The sequence below is a fragment of the Mauremys mutica genome, chromosome 2, assembly GCF_020497125.1.
Source record: "Mauremys mutica isolate MM-2020 ecotype Southern chromosome 2, ASM2049712v1, whole genome shotgun sequence".
Classification (NCBI taxonomy): Eukaryota; Metazoa; Chordata; order Testudines; family Geoemydidae; genus Mauremys; species Mauremys mutica.
The window spans coordinates 19670431-19689945 of NC_059073.1; the positions used below are offsets into that span (position 1 = coordinate 19670431).

Below are 19515 nucleotides of genomic sequence, written 5' to 3' on the forward strand. Positions count from 1 at the left end.
CTAAACACCCAGATTTGAATGTTTTAATTAAATAAGAACACAAGAGCTGCCATACTGTATGTCCAGTGTCCTGTCTCCAACAGTGGCCATACCAGAGCTCCAGGTGGAGTTTACAGAACAGGGCAATTTTGGCATGATCCACTCCCAGCTTCTAGTAGTCAGAGGTTTAGGATCTCCCCAAGCCTGTGGTTGCATCCCTGACCGTTAGGGTTGCCATCCCTCCAGGATTGACCTGGAGTCTCCCAGAATCGGCATCGATCTCCCACTGACTATTGAAAGCAATCTGGAAGATTTTAATAGGATATTTTAAGAAAATGACATTGCATGATGTTGGGAAAAAATAATTTCCCAGAATAGCTTCAGTCAGAGTTGGCAACCCTACTGACCATCTTGGTTAATAGCCATTGCTGGACCTATCCTCCATGAACATAACGGGTTGTTTACTAAAGCCAGTTATACTTTTGGCAGTCAGAACATTCCATGACAAGGAGTTCCATGGTTAGCTGTGTATTGTGTGAAAAAGTACTTCCTCTTGCTTGTATTAAACGCGCAGCCTATTCATTTCATTGGCTAACCTCATGTTATTGTATTGTTGGAAAGAGTAAATAACAGTTCGCTATTCACTTTTTCCACACCATTCATGATTTTATAGACCTCTGTCATATCCTCCCTTAGTCGTCTCTTTTTTGAGGTGAACAGTCCTGATCTTTTAGTTTCTCCTTGTATGGAATCATTCCACCCCCTCGATCATCTTTGTTGCCCTTCTCTGAACCTTTTTCTGTTCCACTAAATCCTTTTTGAGATGGGGCAACCAGAACATAGTGTGGGTGCACCATAGTGGCAATATGATATTTTTTGTCTTATTTTCTGTCCCTTTCCTAATAGGGCCTAACATTCCATTAGCCTTTTTGACCACTGCTGCGAATTGAGAAGAAGATTTCAGAGCACTATCCAGGGTGACTCCAAGATCTCTTTTTTGGGTGGTAACAGCTAATTTAGACCCCATCTTTCTGTGCATCTGGGGGTGAGAGTGGGGTGGGATTATTTTTTCCAATGTACAGTACTTTGCATTTATCAATGTTAATTTTCATCAACCATTTTTTTTGCCCAGTCACCACTTTTGTGAGATCCCTCTGTAATTCCTTGCAGTCTGCTTTAGACATAACTATCTTGAATAATTTTGTGTCATCTGCAAACTTTGCCACGTCACTGTTTACCCCCTTTTCCAGATCATTAAAGAATATATTGAAGAGCACAAGTCCTAGTATAGATCCTTGGAAGACCCGCTGTTCACCTCTTTCCACTGTGAAAACTGACCATTTATTCCTACCCTTTTTTTCTATCTTTCAACCAGCTACTGATCCATGAGAGAACCTTCCTTCTTATCCCATGGCTACTTTCCTTAAGAATCTTTGGTGTGGGACCTTGTCAAGGCTTTCTGAAAAATCCAGGTCCATTTTGGCCTACAGCTTTTCTCATTTTGGAAAAGATGATCAGCTTTGATTTTTCCCTTATTTGTTGACTCCATTTTCTGAGTGGGAGCTAGGTGGCGTTCAGAGAAGTTGCTGTAAGTTTGTTTGATGGACCTGGCTTGCTAAACTCCTGAGTACATAAGCCCAACTGAGCGGTCTGCTCCAAAAAGTTTAGGGTGATTTTGACGTAATTGTGCTACATTCCTTGTGCCACATTAAGCAATTTGAAATAGCTGTGATTATAAACACACAAGCTGAGGGCACACACTCTCTCATTGCTGGACTTTGTTAAGATTACACTTCTTGAAAGCACGATCAAAAGAGCAGCATCAATTATATGATCTGAACACCACCTCTGTCTTGTAATAACAGTTGTTAAGGGGGGAAGGAGGCTTTGAATAAGGCCTGGGACTGGAAACCATGAGGCCTGGCTTTATCACAGAACTTCCTGTGTGACAAAGGGCAAGTCTCTGAAGCTTTCTGTACCATCTATAAAATAGGACTGCTAATACCTGCTTTATGGGAGTGTTTTCAGGTTTAATTAATTAATATTTGTAAAGTGAACATTCCTTGGCTGGAAGGGAAGGTGCCATACACATGTGAAGTATTAGTATGAACACTCAAAGACATGATGTCAGCCATTTAAGTCAATGATTTATCCAGAAAGTCTTCTCTCATCTTTTGTTTTCCTAATAAACACATGTAAAGTCTGTAAGAGATTGCAGACTTACTTTTTCAAATAAAAAGCATCCATTTGCTTTGAGAGTATTTTTGAGCCCTTTTATTTACTTTTGCAAACGTCTGTACTTCTTACATTTTGTTCATAAGAACATGTTTAGGAAATTGGAAATTATACAAAAACCTTGTGCAAATGCCAGTGAACACACTGGTTCAGGAAATACTAGGCATTTCAGAGTCATTCCCCAGACTTAAGAAGGGGAATACTTCCAGAACCAGGAATCTCTCTACAGCTGGCAATCACTTTATATTTATGTGATTATATATTAGAACAAGCATGCATGCAGGAAGTGTTTGTGGTCCTACTGACAGCAGTTTGTGTATTTGGAATTCATCTGATCAGGGTGCAGAGACACCTCTGTTTAACTTGTGACCAATCTCACAGCACAAATGTCAGGGAACAAAGAGTCAAGCAATGCTTGCAACAGGTAGTTCCTGAGTAACTGACAGGATAAACTATTTTTGCAATGGCCCAGATGTTGCAATGAATGAAGTCAACGAGATTCCATATGGGCACCTACTTGGAGCTCATTGTCGGATCAGTCAGGGCCTTCAACTATTCACTGAACAATCCAGAATAACTAAATTCTGTGACACTGTAAGCTTTTGGGGGCAGGATTTTCCTCTACTACATGTTTGTTTAGCACACAGCATAACGGGGCCCCCACTCAGTGTGCTTCTAGGTGCTTCTGGAATAGATATATTAAATAAAGTAGTAAAAAAATCACAGTTTGCTTGGGGAAAGGGTTAACTTTTGTCAACTAAATTGTTGACTGCAAATTCTGTGCTCTCTTGTATGTACTAAGGAGAATGTGTGGAGAGTTCCTTTCCTTATATTTTGACTGTAAACCAGGTTCTCTCTTTTTGTTAACAAACATTGGCCTATTGATACTAACTGGAAATTGGAAATGTCATTACCGGTCATACAAAGAAAAGGAGTCAAATAATTACACGGGGCCTGAGATTATTATATAACACCTCCAGCAGGCTGCAGATATTCTTGTGCTAGTAATTTTATGCCAATTAAACTTGTTCAAAAGAATTAAGTCAGCTATGAAACATGCTTGAGCAATTGCCTCTGCTCTCCATGAGTTTAAGGCTATTGTTCTTGCTCTGCATAAATTCTTTGTTTTCAGATTCAGAATCATGGATTTGGTCTGGCCTTTACAAAGGACGATACTGCAGTTGGGTACCCAGAATCCATTGACCGTCAATGGAAGTTGGGTATCAGACTCACTCTCTTAGACTCCTTGGAAAATGACAGCCTAAAAGTATTTGAGTGTGATTTTCAACAGGGCATAAGTGACTTAGGAGCACAAGTCCCGTTGAACGTCAATGGGATAAGGTGCTTTTGAAAATTTTACCCACTGATCCTGAGCGATGCTGATTTGCACCATCTGAGAATGTGGCTTAACATGTAATTAACAGTAACAACATGACATGGCAAAAGGATTTTTATCGTTGTAAAGGGAGCACAGGGAGCAGCCTGCAAATCAATGATAGCTTTACTTAACCGCAAGTCCGGGCAAATCTGTTTATGCATGTGCAGTATTAAATGACACTCCTGCTAATGGGTTCAGATCATTTTAGTCAGTGATCTGAATTCCTTGTAGCTATCAAGGTGCTGCTTCTCTTTTCCTGCAAAGGTCACATTTTATAAAAAGGACTTTTCTGTTTGGAGAAAAGCAGAGGATACAAGCAGAATGACAATCTTACTGGGTTACTGTTTACCCAAAAGCCTTTCACTGGGGCTCAGTGAAATACATGGAGCTCCTGGAGATTAGTGCAGAAATAAAAATAAGTGGCTCCAAGATTCTCCTATGCTACCTCCTCCCCAAGCACTTCTGAAAATTTTACCCATCCTTAAGGAAGCAAAAGAAACTCAAAACGAAAACACAAACTCTGCAAATTACTCACCACCAGGTGGAGAAATGCAAGAAGCAGCAGAACAAATCACCACCCTTTATCCCAATGCAGAGTTTTGTGAACAGAAAAGTAAATGTGGGAAAATCCTACCTTGGCAGCTTCAAAGGGAGGCTGCAATAATCCAAATGAAGAAGCAGAAATAGCCGATGGGGGTAGACAATATAAACGAGATAAGCCAATCTTTGGGGTAGTGACCTAGCGCAATGGGGCCCTGACCTGGTTGGAGTCTAGACACAATAGTATTATAAATAGTAAATAATAATAATATGGACTTCAAAAAACTAAACAAATACGTGCCAATAACCAGTGCCTAGGCTCCCTAGTGAAGCAATCAGAAATACAGCAAACAAAAAATCCGTCAGATATCCCTCGCAACACACTATTAATATATTAATCGATTAGGTGACCTGTTCTGATAAGATACATTGCTAAACTGATAACTGTCTAATGGTGCTGCTTCCCTCGAGCATGATATGGTTTGAGTTGAAGCCCTCAAGCACTGAAGTGGTTCCAATGTGAATGAAGGTTGGGACTGAATCTGAGGGAGCATTAGGAAAATAATTCTGTATTTGAAAGGGACATCCAAGCACAGAAGACACAGGAAAATAGGGGGGTTGAATTAGCAATGGAGCTTCAGTGCAGATTCTCCCTAACTGCAAATCAAACAAATGAAGGTTACAGGGATTTCTGGAAGAGGCCAACTTGTCATAGCTCATGTGAGTATCCCCAGTAAGGGTAAGGTTCAGCAAAGCAGTTAGTATGTGTGTAAGTCCACCCCTATTTAGCAAAGCACTTAAGCATGTGCAGAACTACTTTAAAATTGAAGTCAACGTGACTTAAGCATATGCTTTGTTGAATCAGTGCATTAATGGTGCTACCAGGGCACTCTGGTATGTGGCTATTCAATAAAATACGCACTCTCTGTCCTTATGAAGTGTATATATATTTTCTTTTTCTTTTCCATTTTAAAATTCTTTCTTCTTGAATATGTTTGGTGAGACAGGTGGCCAAGAATCGGAGCCCCCAGCCCTTCCACCAGAGCTTCCACTTGCACCTGAAAGAAATCTGAGTAAGAATTTTTAAGCTTTCCTTGTTACAATATTTTCATGCATTAAGAGGCACCAGGGTGCAATCTCTTCAGGCAAGAGATCCAGAAAGAGCTTTCCAGTAGTGTTCACAGATCTGTCCCTCATTATATTGGACCTTTAGCTGAGGTTAAATAACCTCAGAGCCCTGAGTCACCTCTCGCTTGCACTTATCTTACCTTGATGTAAGTCCATTGACCTTGGTGCAGTTCCTCCTGATTAACACCAGTGTTAAGAGGAGGATCAGGTTCCTCTGTCAGATACTGCATCACTGGTGTTCAGGGGCAGCTCTAGGCATTTGGCCGCCCCAAGCAGGGCGGCACGCCGCAGGGGGCGCGCTGCCGGTCGCCGGTCCCGCGGCTCCGGGGGACCTCTTGCAGACGTGCCTGCGGAGGGCGCGCTGGTCCCGCGGCTCCGGTGGAGCATCCGCAGGCATGGCTGCGGGAGGTCCACCCGAGCCGCGGGACCAGCGAACCCACCGCAGTCATGCCTGCGGGAGGTCCACCGGAGCCGCGGGACCAGTGCACCCTCCGCAGTCATGCCTGCCCTTGGCGCGCTGGGGTCTGGAGCCGGCCCTGCTGGTGTTGCTGGAGCACAAACCAAAAGCCACAGAACCAAAATCATCTCTCCTATAAGCTAGGTGAGGTCCCTCAAGTTGACTAGAGAAGAATTTGTACCACTGATCCCGAGTTTATTGTTGCAAAAGGTTTATAGCTAATGAACTAGCTAGGAATTTACATTTGAAACTATAAAATCTTACCTGTTTCTCAAAAGAAAAGTGAGTCTGAAAACTGAGGGTAAGTGAACCTCCAAGTTTCATGGTCTTAACCATATCTTAACCACTGAGCCAAACAAACTTCTTTTTACATCTTAAGTAGGATGGGGTTTATTCTTATTCTCTGGGGTTTATTCTTATTCTTAAACCCCAGAGATTATAAAATGGTCAATTTCTGATGGCTGTTTGGGGTCTGTGTAGTTGAAAGACAATCTCACTCCAGTCCCCAGCACACACACATTCACATAAAAAAAAATCACAACCATAGCTGACATTTTTGGCAGTCACAGAAGAAAGGATCAGATGAGTACAGATAACGAAACATATCAGTTCTAACAGAGGTGTTCCTTCAGAGCTGGGTAACATTAGTGTACCTCCTTTAACATTAAACTCCTTACGGGTTTTGATGGACAGACCTGGGTTCATCTGGATTCCACCTCCAGCTCAGCAGGCTGTAACATCTTTATCTTCTTCCCATAGGAATGTATTTAATGGTGCCTCCCGCCCCTCCTCGTTCCTCCTGGCAGGGTCAGCAGGGCAGCTTTGAAGGAAAATTCTAAGCACAGGACAACGCCCATTTACTTGCCAGATAGTTGGAGGCTCCCACGAAATAACACAAGTGCACAGTGTATTCAGGAGAGTAACTGTATTAAACAGAAAGTAAATATAACATAATAGGGTAAACCACTGCTTTCAGGTACCCATGAATTTCGCCAGTCATGTGACCTGACAGAGCAAGAGTAAAATATACTGTCCCGTTGTTACATGTACTTTGTAGGGGGCCTTCACGACCTGTGACAGCAATTGCTTCTGTGGAGCAATTAGAGGATTCCGGGGGCCCGGGGTCTTCGGCGGCGGGGGGCCCTTCTGTTCCGGGACCCGCCGCCAAAGTGCCCTGAAGACCCGCGGCAGGAGCCCCCCGCCGCCGAATTACCGCCGAAGCGGGACCGCCGCCGAAGCGCAGCCCAGTCTTCGGCGGTAATTCGGTGGCGGGGGGGGGGTCCCCGCCGCGGGCCTTCCGGGCCCTTAGGCGGCGGGTCCCAGAACAGACGGGGCCCCCCGCCGCCGAAGACCGGGCTGCGCTTCGGCGGCGGGTCCCGCTTCCCCCCCCCCGCACCCGGTCCCGCCCCCGCCCTGGTCCCGGCCCCGGCCCCAGCCTCTTACCGAGCAAGTCTCCGGCGGGGCCTGAGCTCCGTCCCGCTCAGAGCCGCGTGGTGAGGGGGCGGGGCTGTGAGCTCCACGCCGAGCGGAGGCAGCTGCCCCGCCCCCTCCCCATGCCGCTCTGAGCGGGGCGGGGCTCAGGCCCCGTTGGAGCTCCCAGCCCCGCCCCCTCACCACGCGGCTCGGATCAGGGCGGGGCTCAGGCCCCGCCAGAGACGTGCTCGGTAAGAGGCTGGGGCCAGGGCCGGGACCGGGACCGTCTCTGAGCGGGGCGGGGCTCAGGGGCCCCGCCAGAGACGCTGAGGCTCCAGGAGAGGGGCGGAGGCGGGAGCCTCCGCTCTTCTCTTGGGGGCCCCTGCGGAGCCCGGGGCCCGGGGCAAATTGCCCCCTTTGCCCCCCCCTCTGGGCGGCCCTGCTCACAACTCCATGAATGATCCTCAGATTCAGAGCTGGAGCTGAACTCCTCGGTCACTGCACTGCAGAGGGGCTGACAATCACAGCTGGCAGGCATCCTCTTCATGCAGGAATCGGGCTGATTCTGTTCCCCGGGTTTCCCTTCGCTCCTGGTGGGCGGGAAGGTGCAGGGCTCAGGGTGCAAATTATAACAACTCTACTAAAATCCTAACTCTGATCTCCTGCCCTAGCGCTCGGATACAGTCACAGCAGGCTGGCAGGCCGGGGCTAGCAGCAGGAGCAGTACTTGGCACATGGTAACTGATTTATCGAGGGAGTTGGAGGGCTAACTCAGCCTGGCTGAGTAGGGAGTTTTCCCAACAAAACTCTTAAAACTGGGTGTCACCTGGAGCAGGGAAAGGACTGTGCTTAGGGATATTGCCTCCAGGCACCCAGATGCCAGTTCTCAGCGGGACTCTGCGTTGCAAGCTTGGGACTCACAAACACCTCACACACCAAGTCCTTTCCTTTCTGTGGCTGGCTCCAGACTCCTCCCAAATGGCTTTTCCCTTCTCACAGGGCTCCCAGGAACAGGCATCTCACTTCCTATTGGTCAGGCTAGTTCTTCTTCCCAGGCTTTGACTTGTCAACCATCTGACTCTGCCCCGCTCCTTTCCCCCAGACACTGCCCCTGCTCTGAGCAGGTGGGCTGGTGGCCATCCAGGTACACCTGCTATCCTCCCCAGAGCTCCTGTGCCTCGAAACATGTCTCTCCACTCTCCCTCTTGGTTGCCTAGCAGACATTGAGTCTGCCCTTGGCCCCTTCCTCCCAGGGACAGACGTGCCCTCTCCCTGAGTTACAAGCACACAGAGACCCAGGAGCCCAAGTAAGCTCTTTGGGGGTGAGAATGAGAACGTGCTGGGAGGGAAGCTTGTGTTGCTGTTGCATATGCTATACTTCTTCGAGGGATGCATAGACTTCAGTATTCAGGGCCATCAACATAATTTTCAAATGGCTGTACCAAAACAAGATAAAAGGCCTGAAAAACAGGTCTTCAAATATCTTTACAAAAGAATGCCTGCATACCTCCAAACCCAGCGATGCCATCACTGTCCATTGTGTCATATGCCTTGTGGAATTTTCTTAAAAACCCAGCTCCTAGAGCCAGGTGATTCTATGAGCATCTCCATCTTTCAATTTGTCTGTTAAAAATTATGTTTCTAGCCTCCTTAGCTGCAGAGAAAAGCATGACAATAAGACCCTGAAAGGCTCAAAAACCAGGAGGCAAAAAAAATAGATTTCCAAAGGTGGTATTTATTAAAATCTCATGATGTAAGGGGGCTTGTCTCATACTTTTTGAATGCTCAGGGTTGGCTATACTGCAAGAGTTATATCATGCCTGCAGCTGCATTATGCCTCCCGTCGAAATCAACATACTGAAATCAATGGGAGCGACATACGTTTATACAAAGGCAAACATTTTTCACCATTTTTATTATGCTTTTGGTTTAGACAATATCACATTCTTCAATGGGGTCTTTCAAAACGTGGACAGTGTCGCATTGTTTTTTGGTAAGTGCAGACGCGTGGTTTGGTATTTTTGGCAGTAAAATAGCATGGAATTTGTTTATAAAAAAAAGAGCAGAAAAAACTCCAGCCATTACAGATTCCTTTAAAGTTAATATCTAAGGATTTAATTGTCTGCAGTTCCTAAGGCCCCCAGAAGGGCTGCCGCACTATGTCAGTCCTGAGACCAGAGGTCCCCACCCTGTGGGGGTGTGGAGGAATGTTCGGGGTGGGGGTGGGGAGCAGAGGAACGTTCAGGGGCACGTGGCAGGGCCCAAGCCAGCCCCCATGGATGATGGGGAGGGAGTGCCAACCAGCCCTGCTCCCCTCCCAGCTCTGCTTTGCCCCTGCCCCCAGCCGCGGCTCCGCCCCTGTCCTTAGCCCCGCCTCCAGCCTCGGCCCCTGCCTGCAGCTCCATTTCCAGCCCTGCTCCCAGCTACAGCCCCAGCCTTGGCCCCCTTACCTCCTATCCGTATCCCCCCACCCTGGGGAGCCACAGCCCCACTCCCGGCCCTGGGGAGCGGGGCACAGACTGGGGGAGCAGGGGTGCGACCCTGAAAAGTTTGGGGGCCTCTGCCTTAGACCCTGATCCTGCATTTGAATCCACGGAGGGGGACCCCAGCAGCTTCAGTATCATCCAGGTCTTTCCCAGTTCTGAATATCCTCCTCCTATGTCTATTCTCTCTCAGACTGCCTGGGTTCTCACTTCACTTGGCTACAGTCCATATTCACCAACTTCCCTGCACTGCTCCATTTCGTGAACAAAATGAGGTGCGTAACTGGACTTTGCCCCAGGGATTTCGAAGACTACGGCTGCTCTTGCCGGTTCGAGATGGAAGGGCTCCCTGTGGATGAAGCGGACAGGTGTGTTTTGTTCCTGGGAGATAGTTCTCCTGGGGTGGATGGGTACGAGCGGGGAAGAACAAAGCGTGGTGAGGAGAGCAATGTTGAAATCTTGCAGCGACAGTCTGACAGTTAACACTTGGCTAAACTGCTTATGGTCATAACCAGGGGATCCTTAGCTTTACAAATGGATGATTTGGCTTATATGCTAATATCCAAGGACCCAATCTGTGCTTACCTGTAACTGCCCATCCTCAACCAACAGTGTCTCCAATGACCAACGAAACCTAGGCTATAACATCGGTTATCCTGGCCTCCTAAATGATCACTGCCCTTTGTTGGGGCTATCCATTTCCCAGTCACCAGCAATAACAGCAGCTACTTGCAGCACAGCCCTGGAACCACACAGAGCAGAAGCTTCCCGAAAGGCTGTTTTCAGTGGTCTAGGGATAATTTTAGAACTGGATAACCCCATCCCCTGAATCTTCAAGCATGGCTAGTAACCCCACGTGTTGTGCTTCTCCCTTGCTGTCCCCAGATATTGGGATTTATCATCCAAGCCTTTATTTCCCTGAATACTCTCAGCTGGCAAAATGTGGACTCTCTGCCCCTGAAATTAAAAGCAGGTGTAGTCCACACCACTGCACCCACATTTCACTGGAACCCTGGCTGTGAAGCTGGGTTAAACTGCTTGCAAAAGGAAACCACTCCTGAGAGGCAATGGATTCTCTCTATGTACATGCTCATTGTCATAGTACCTGACCATCTGAACACATTCATAGGTTACAGACCATGGTAGCAGGGAAGCACAAAGCTATTCTCTTCATTATACACCTGGGTAAACTGAGGCATGGTGTGATTACCTCAGATCACACAGGACATTTTTGGCAGTGTAGGGAACAGAACCATAAACTCCTGACCTTGAGCCCTGGGCTTTAGCCTCTGCCCTTGGCGGATGGATCCTTGGGGATAATTCAGTCCGCGCTCTTCCTTACTAGGCCAGTAAGGTACAATATAGGACAGGAGGCTTCAGTGCTGAGAGTCCTGTTTCTTCATGGTCACTTGAGTGGGGAACACCGGGAAAGAAATGCAACACGGGCCAAGTCCTGCCCAGGAGTAGGTGGGGAAAGAAGGGATTTCATGTGCGAAGTGAGCAATGTTGTCATGGCTTAAAGAGGGTTAATGTAGATTTTTGCATGGAGATGAATCCGCTGCAATCCCATATCATCTGAAGGGGAGGGAAATGGAATTTTTATCTTCCCAGCTGCGAAAAGCCACACAAAGTCCTTGTGAATGGCTTGGCGAATTGCTCTATGAATAAAGGTGCTGACACTCTGAAATCAGAGCTGGATCCAGTTCAATGAACTGATAGCTGAAAAAACTCTACAGCTTAAACAGCCCCTCACTTATCATTTTAATGAAAAGCTGCGTAAATACAGAAGCCTGAGAAGCTGCGGGACAATCTATCAGAGTCTTTGGCCTGAGAAAGATTCACAGACACAACCTTTTCAAACAGATGGATTTGAAATGGGTTAGCAGCATCTCTCCCATCAGTACAAACCCCACTGTACGATATAGGAGATACAGATGTTTGCTTTTCCGTATACGTATACAAGACACTGTTCAGATTTAGAGAACCTCTTTAAAAAGACACTGAAAACATCCTGCTAAAAGAAACAGTTCTGCCAGTGCCAAGATCTGTGTTACGTAGAAGTTGGTGAGTTGCTGAAGTCCATTCTCCATCTAAATTCCTTAATCCTGATCTTCTAGTCCGAGACTGGAAAGGTGAAGCAGAGAGCTCAAGAAACTTGCCCACGGTCAAAGAGGCAATCAGTGGCAAAGCTGGCTTTAGAGTTAATGGGCCTGATCTCCACTCTATTACTCCAATTCTATATTAGTTTGATTGCATTGAACTTAATAGAGTCACACTGGTATTAGACTGGTGTGACCCGAGGATCCTGAGATTCCAGCTGGGGTCTTTAAAGTGAAGTAGTTAAATAATATTTTGCTGTCCACAGACAGCTTCCACTGAAGGATCCCAAAGCACTTTGCAAATATTAATGAATTTAGCTTTTCAGAATCCCTGTGAGGGAGGGAAGTAGCATCATCTCCACAGTCTGACTGAGCCAATTCAGTCTCTGTGAATCTAGGCCTCAGTCTCTAAGGTACTTAAGTGCCTAAATCCCAGATTTAGGTGCCTAAGTGGCCTGGGATCTCTAAGAGGGTGGGGCTTAGCACAACTCCGCTCATTGGCCAGCTCCCTGCCTCTACTGGCTTTTATGAATCACAGTCGAAGGTCCCTATCCATCTCCATTCATGGTACATGAACCTAGGTGCCAGCTCACAGTGTGTTCCTATGATGCTGAGCATCTCAGCACTTAAGTACTGTTGTGAATCTAGGCCTGTGACATGCCAAAGGTCCTGCAGGTCACCTGTGGTGGAGCAAGGAATAGGAACCATTTCTCAATGGTCTCAGCCCAGCACAACACTTAATATTCAAGTAAGTGCTTTGCTGGATCAGGATCTTAGTCCTGTGTCTTAACCACAAAACCAAATCACCCTCCACTAGCTTTCCCTTCTCTGATGCTAAGCGGCAAACCCCTTAACTGTTGCAGGTTCAAATAATCCCACTAGCGAGAGTGAAATAAAGGACCAAATATATAGGATGTTTCCTTATATCCCACGAAGGATTCCACCTCTAAAGACCACCCAGCGCTCTACTTTTACCCCGCTGCTCTTTCATTCTGCAAACCTGCGCCTTTGATGCTGTCGGGCTGCACGGCGGGGCTCTAGGTTTTATACATGGTTTGAATTTGCAGCACTCAGCATTGTCTGTATACGTCCCAAACATTGCCAAGACACTCCGGGGAGGATTTCCTCGACCTGTTACTGTAACAGTCAGTTCGTCTTGGCGATCACAGGGTGTAGCCGGATCTTGGAAACCGGATATAATGTTGATTGTCCAGCTGAAGACTATGTCAAGGCTTTTCTATGGAATGTTGTCATTCTCATCTTCATTTAATATCCCCCCGGTACAACTGTGATGCTCAAGTGCAGTCACACCATGGAAAGGTTCCAGCAGAGAAAGCAGATGGATACCAGTGAGTGGAAACAATAGACAGGTCAAACACTCACCATGTGTTAGAACAGATGCTTCCTTTTCTCCTCTGCCCCTTTTCGTGCTCGCTCGCATTTTAAAGACAGTTACACTATAATGCAAAGGGTGGCTGTCACTTGCTCCTGTTCTGTAGAGAACGTACATGGGATCAAACAGTTTGAGTCCACCCAGTGTGGACACAATCCAAGGCCTCGTAGGAGATCCCTGTTCAGAAGCAACCCCTGGGATTCTCATAGCCTCAGACAAATCCTTTGTATCAAGACAACAACAAACACAGCAACTCCAAGTCCGGTGTCTTGCCCCAGGACAGTGGGAAAGAAGCTTGCACCTCCCTGAGTGACCTGAGGGGCTGCCAGGGGCTGGGGCTGTCACCAACCCTGGGCTGTCCTACCTTGAACTCTGTCTGATATGGCTTTTGCAGCAGCCAAGAAATAGCTGGGGCATAGAAATGTCTCCTGTTGGCCCCTCTGGGCCAGGGACTCTAGAAAGATGAACTAGCAGAGCCAGCTCTGTGCTTGGCAGGGAGACTCTCTGTGCCTGAGGGCTCCTTTGCACCGACACAGTGTAAGGGGGTGCAGCGAAGTGGGGAGAGGCAGACAGATCCTCGCTGTGCTCAGTCTATTAGGCCTAGTCAGCCATGAGGGGGAAAGGACCACACACCCATCCTCTAGGGGCCAGAGGAATGAATGCTCCTCACGGACAAACTAGTGAGAAAAAAAGGGATGCCCCCCCTTTTCTCCCAGAGCATCCTGTACACCCGCCTGCTGCCCAGCACATCACCACCCCAAAGGGGAGGCAGGCAGTGAAGTGAAAATGAAGATGGCATTCTTCTCGTTGTCTTTTTTTGTTCCTTTGTTTTGTTTCTAAGCTGCTGTTTCCAGCACCGCAAATGCTATGAAGAAGCCGTGGAGCTGGAGTGCTCATGGGACCCTGCCAAGATTTCTATGGACATCAGCTGTCTTACGAAAAACATTACCTGCGGTAAGGTTCAAAGGGGACTGCTGCCTGTTACCAGGGCTTTGTACTGATCGGGGAAAAGGGGAGTTGCTTTTGCATTTGTACAGCGCCTAGCACAACGGGGTCCTGGGCCATGACCGGGGCTCCTCGGGGCTGCAATGATATAAATAATAATTCCCATTAATTTACTGAGATCCATGTAGAGACTAGGCAGAAATCACCCATGATTGTCTTGTAGGTCTAGGTATATTTAATCCTGCCTCGGTGTGGAGGTATGGCCCAGAGGGCCTCTCAAGGTCCCTTCAAGCCCTGTGTTACAGCTCTCTGGATTCCGGATGGAATGGCTGTTGTTGTCATGTACCGATGCTAGTCAGAGGTATCAATATTCAATTGGATGTACAAACAAAAATCCAGGAACTGCTACAGGAAACCTGGTGCTGGGCATCCCCGACGGCAGGATCACTCTCTTTGGAGGCCATTTAGCATTGTTTGGTGCATCTGTGAGACTCACACATGTAGCTGACTGCCCAAGAATGTGGAATGACCTGTTTTTAAAGCCCTGTTTGTCTTTACTGAACCTCAACTAAGACTGTGAGGTGCTCAGATACTATGGCAATGGGGGTCCAGCAAATTTATTTCATGGCCAGAAGGGACCATTGTGATCATCTAGCCCAACCTTCTGCCTAGCATAGGCCATAAAAGTCCTCCCAATGACTCCTGCATCGAGCCCAATAACTTGTGGTTGAGCTGAAGCGTCACTTTGAGTGATGAGGAGCTTACCACATCCAAGATAAAGCACGGTGATCGATATTAGCATTGCACAACAGCGTCAGTGTACTGCATTGGTTGTCTTCATACGTGTTTGAAAAATACTTGGTAGTCTGGCCAATAGCAGCAGGTGGAAGATATCCATCGTGAAAGCCGTATTAAATTATTATCCAAAGCAGCAGCAAGAGTCAGGCACCTTCTAGAGCTGGTTTCCAGCTAAAGATCAGGCAGGACTGAACAGGAAGCCTCAGAGGTCACTTGGAAGTGGTAATTTAGACAAAGACACCGAAGGGTCAGAAGGGACAGGGCTCGGCGTGCGGTCCTGGGTGTCAGCTCCACTCCCTCACCCGAGGAGTTTTATTTCACTTTATGGGAGTGCTGTGCAGCTCCCCACACAAACTGTACCTAGCAAGGAAATAAGGAATTAAGTCATTCAGCATCCTAGTTACACTCTGCTCATCATGCCCTTTGCTTAACCACAAATAATTCCCTTCGACCAGCCAAGCTACAGTCCCATCTAATGCCAAACAACCAACAGGCAGCTTTCGTTTCCACCATAAATATAATACATCAGCTGAGAGGAGGTCTGATCAGCAAGATGTTAAAAGTGCTGATGAGCCCAGTGTGAACCAGGATTCCCAGCACTGATAATATTGGAGCTGCTCCGGTATTAGCAGCCATGGAACAATTTTACAAAACATGCAAATAAGCCACACCCTCTAGGCCTGTCAATCAGCATAGAGAAAAGCAGACATGCCAAACTCATGGGACAAAACGCAGAAATTGGGCCTGTTTTTGGCTTAATTGGCTTATCGCTTGTTTGGCTTGTTGCAGCTTGTTGATTTTTTTTGATTGGCTCCTGACAAGCAGGGGCAAGGGGGGAAGAGAGAGTCAGGGGTGAACAGCGGGCCCACCATAGTCCCAGGCTGCATGCCAGGGGGATCCAGTCACACAGAGTGTTGGCGTTATTAGGGATTGGCTTGTTATGGCCTTGTTTCAAAATGGGATTAGCTTGATTTTTGCCTTATTGTGAAGGTCGGGGTGCTTATTTACCACCTGAAAGTTGGCAGCAGTGGAGAAAAGGGGCATTGAAATGACCTTGTAAGGGGAGGGAGCTCCACTCAGCTCTGGTAAAATCTGAGCAGATGTTGCCATGATGTGCCGAAGTGATTTTTCACTCCTCTATATGGTTTCTATTTAAAACAATTTCCCATCAAGCACTAGTCCTCTGTAAAGACCAGGGGCCAGTTTTGATCGCTGTTACACCATTGTAAATGTAGCGTAGCTAACGCAGTGATAGCGCCAATCTGGGGTAAGCCTGGTTTAACTAATAATCTGATCCCATAATCCTTTCTAGTCTCACACCAAAGCCATTTTTGCTTTAGCTCTGTCTCCAAAAAAGCATGTCACAATGGGGAAAGTCCCCCTTTACTGGAAAATGGCAAAGGTATTTTTGTTCAAACTGAAAAAAAATATTGCCCTTGCTTAGGGTGTCAGCCTGGAAATAAATATTCTTCTCAAAGGTGAATTTGTCACAGAGTTCTCAGTGTGGGAAAACAGAAGGTTGCGATTGAAATTGTTTGGCAACCTGTACTGTAATGCAAAGCATGTTCTGTAATATCCCCTACAGTAAGTACAGTGAGAGCTGCACCGAGTATGATCTCTAGCCAGTGGTAGAATGGAAAAACAACAACATTTACTTGAAACGTCACCATGAATTTCCCTAGAATAATTTAAATCGTATTGCTTTGTAAAGCCGGAGTTTATTTATCCTTGGTACTTGCAGAAACACAGTACAGGGTTATGTTCTGCACAATGAAATGGAGCTGTCGATGGAAAGCCGGAGAGGCAGAGGCAGATGGTGGAAACAGATATTTCAATGGTACCTTGTCTGGATTTTTGTTTTTACTCCAGAGTCTGGGGATCCTTGTGAACGGCTTCTCTGCAATTGTGACAAAGCGGCTATTGAGTGTTTTGTCCATTCACACGTTAACTCTTCCTTGAACGGCCTGGATGTCTCCTTCTGTCCAGGTCAGGTTACAGGTAATAATAAAGGGCCTGATCTACTGACCATTCAAGTCAATGGGAATCTTTCCATCAGGAGAAAGGGCACCAAATGAGATCCAAGGAGAATAGTGCCGCCACTGGTGTCTCGGTTTCTTACGCTGCAGATGGCATCAATGTCTGTCCTGTTCTCTGCTTCATGCATCATTTCCATTTACTGTGACTTAGTGAATCCTAGTGGTAGGAGGGTGGGGATTAATTCAGGTGATTTGACTAGATGGCCAGATCTACAGAGCAAGTTTGTGTGTGAATGGGGCCAGACTGACAGCCCTGACAGTTGAAGTCCTCTCTTTGCTCATAGTAAAGGTAATTCATGGGTGAGAGGGGAGACAAGCTTCCCCACTCTGCTCACCTTATGGGACCCCTCCCTGGCATGGCAGAGTGTAGGGTAAGGTCAGGATGAGAGAGGTATTCATCTCCATTTCCATCCATTGACCTCTAAGGCTGCCCAAAGGGCTACTGATCTGGGCTATAATTTTATTGTTATGGACACTTGTTTAGTGAGATCCCCCAACTCGTTTCAAATAGGCCATCGAACGGATTATGAGATGGCGCTGACTTTTGGATACTCTGGCCTTGGGCTGGCCTTGAACTAACAGGGGCAGCTTCTCAGCCCAGCTCAGTGGCCACGTTTCCAAAAGTGCTTAGCAGCCTGTGTGTGTGCTTGCAGGAGCCTCGGGGAAGCACCGGAAACATTAGAGTGCCTAAAGGTTGTTACGCTTAGCTCATTTACACAGCCTTCTTTTTTTAATCTGCCAAGTACTTTACCAATATAACCTACTTAACGTTCTTGGCAGAGTTACTCCTCCCAGAACCCTGCAAAGCTGGCAAGTGTCATCCCTACTCTATAGACAGGGAAATGGAGGGTAAGTGACAGGCCCAAGAGCCGAGATGTTAGCATGGAAGCTGGGAAGTTCACCTCTATTGAGAGAGACCCAAATCAAAAAGCTCAGGGTTTTGATATAAAAATAGTTGTTTCAAGACTATTCCATTTCACAAACCCAAACAGCATTATTGTCCTGCAGACCGCTCTGCTTAGTACTGATGTTAAGGGTAGTTTCTCTCTGAGGTCAGTGATCCCCCCGACTAGTTTGGGATTCAAAGGTTCCCAGGTATATATCTTGGTGGAACAGAGCCCTCATAAATCAAGAAATCTTTTCATTTGACGGTCACCATGATGGGGCTCCACTCACCACGCTGGTGCCTCCTACTAGTCGTCTTAGGAATTAGCTCCGCAAGTCGGTACACCCACTCCCAGTGGGGCCTCAGCTGCTGAGACTTCTGCTCCCGGACACATCTCACTCCAAGGAAGGCAGTGTTCTCTTCATGACACAGCCTCCGGTCATGTCAAAATCTGTGTCCCCCTCCTTCCAGGGACAAGTATTGCAGTCCAACTGTCCCACCACTTCTCCAGTGATGACTGCAGCCAATTGTCTGGCCACTTCCCCAGTGCCCCCAGCACCCTCTTTGTCCTTGCCTCAGGGTCTCAGCATGCAAATCCCAGCAGCCAGCCAGGAGCTCTTCTCTAGCTCCCCCATCTCTGCTAGCAGTACTGCTCTGTCCAGGGAACTAGCTTCTGTCTCCTTACTAGGCACCCAGTTCTCTCTCCTTTCGCTTCAGGGTGTAACTGCACCTGCTCTGCCCTGTGGCTCTTCTTATATGGGCCTGCTGAGCCCTGATTGGCTGTTCTTCGCAGCTCCTCTCCTATTGGCTGCTCTCTGCACAGCCTCCCTAGGGCCCTATTAACTCATTGCATGCCAGTGGCCCCATCATAGTCGCTCATTTGGGGACCTTCCTGTATAGCCGCACTGTGTGTTTCAGGCTTTGAAAAAAATGCTTCCTAATAGTATATCAGCTATGATCTCTCTTCTTCTCAGAAACAACTAGCAAGAAAGGATTGACAACGCTTCAAATGGAGGGTATGTCCTGAGCTCTAGAATCCTTTGCCTTTAACGTATTCAATTTATATCAGCTTATCGATCGCAAAAAAAAAGCTAGTGCACACTTCAGCAGAGGGATTCTTTAAAGAAAAGCAAAGTGCAACACCTCTGAAGCAAGATGCTAAAATACAACGGGGAAAGTTGTCAAACGTGCCTAAGGAGCCTAAGTCCCATTTTCAAAGGTGACTCAGGCAGGTTCCTAAGTCACATTTGTAAATGGGATTTAGACTTCTAAATCATTGACAGGTTGAGTCACTGTCATAGGGTGACTGGCTCCTTTAAGAGGGAGCAGGGTCCAGTGGCCCATGTGACTGGTTGTCTGCTGCCCAAATGGGCTTAAGAGAAAGCACCTGGGCCTTATAAAGGGGTAAACAGCAGCTGAGAGAGAAGAGCTGCTGAAACGGTTTAGGATGGATGTAGCTGAGATCCCAATGCACACAGGCCCAAGTAAGGGCCCGTGAAGCCCTGAACTCAGCAGAATTTGGGAAGGGCTGATAACTTTGTGGAGAGGTTTGGAGCCAGACAGACCAAGGAGGAGGGGCTGTGCCCCATAGGAGTCTTGAGTGGAAGAGAGCTACTTTGGGTGTATTTCATATTAATAAACCAGTCTCCAAGAATGTTGCTTGTTATTAGACATAAAATCTCTGTGGATTATTCCGGGGAACCACTGCAGGAGAAATTGAGGAAGGGTGCTGTTGAGTCAAATTG

General features: G+C 47.1%; 1 protein-coding gene across 1 annotated transcript in view; it reads left to right on the top strand.

Annotated features, from left to right (window-relative positions):
• Window positions 1-2694: 2694 nt before the first annotated feature.
• Window positions 2695-19515, top strand: part of OC90 (otoconin 90) — a 32831-nt gene continuing 16010 nt past the window's right edge. Inside the window, exons 1-9 of the mRNA XM_045008290.1 lie at window positions 2695-2808; window positions 3347-3481; window positions 4079-4205; window positions 5140-5205; window positions 9064-9123; window positions 9807-9981; window positions 13947-14059; window positions 16718-16846; window positions 18745-18786. Coding sequence (XP_044864225.1) covers window positions 2695-2808; window positions 3347-3481; window positions 4079-4205; window positions 5140-5205; window positions 9064-9123; window positions 9807-9981; window positions 13947-14059; window positions 16718-16846; window positions 18745-18786 — 961 coding nt within the window. The remainder of the gene's footprint in view (window positions 2809-3346; window positions 3482-4078; window positions 4206-5139; window positions 5206-9063; window positions 9124-9806; window positions 9982-13946; window positions 14060-16717; window positions 16847-18744; window positions 18787-19515) is intronic.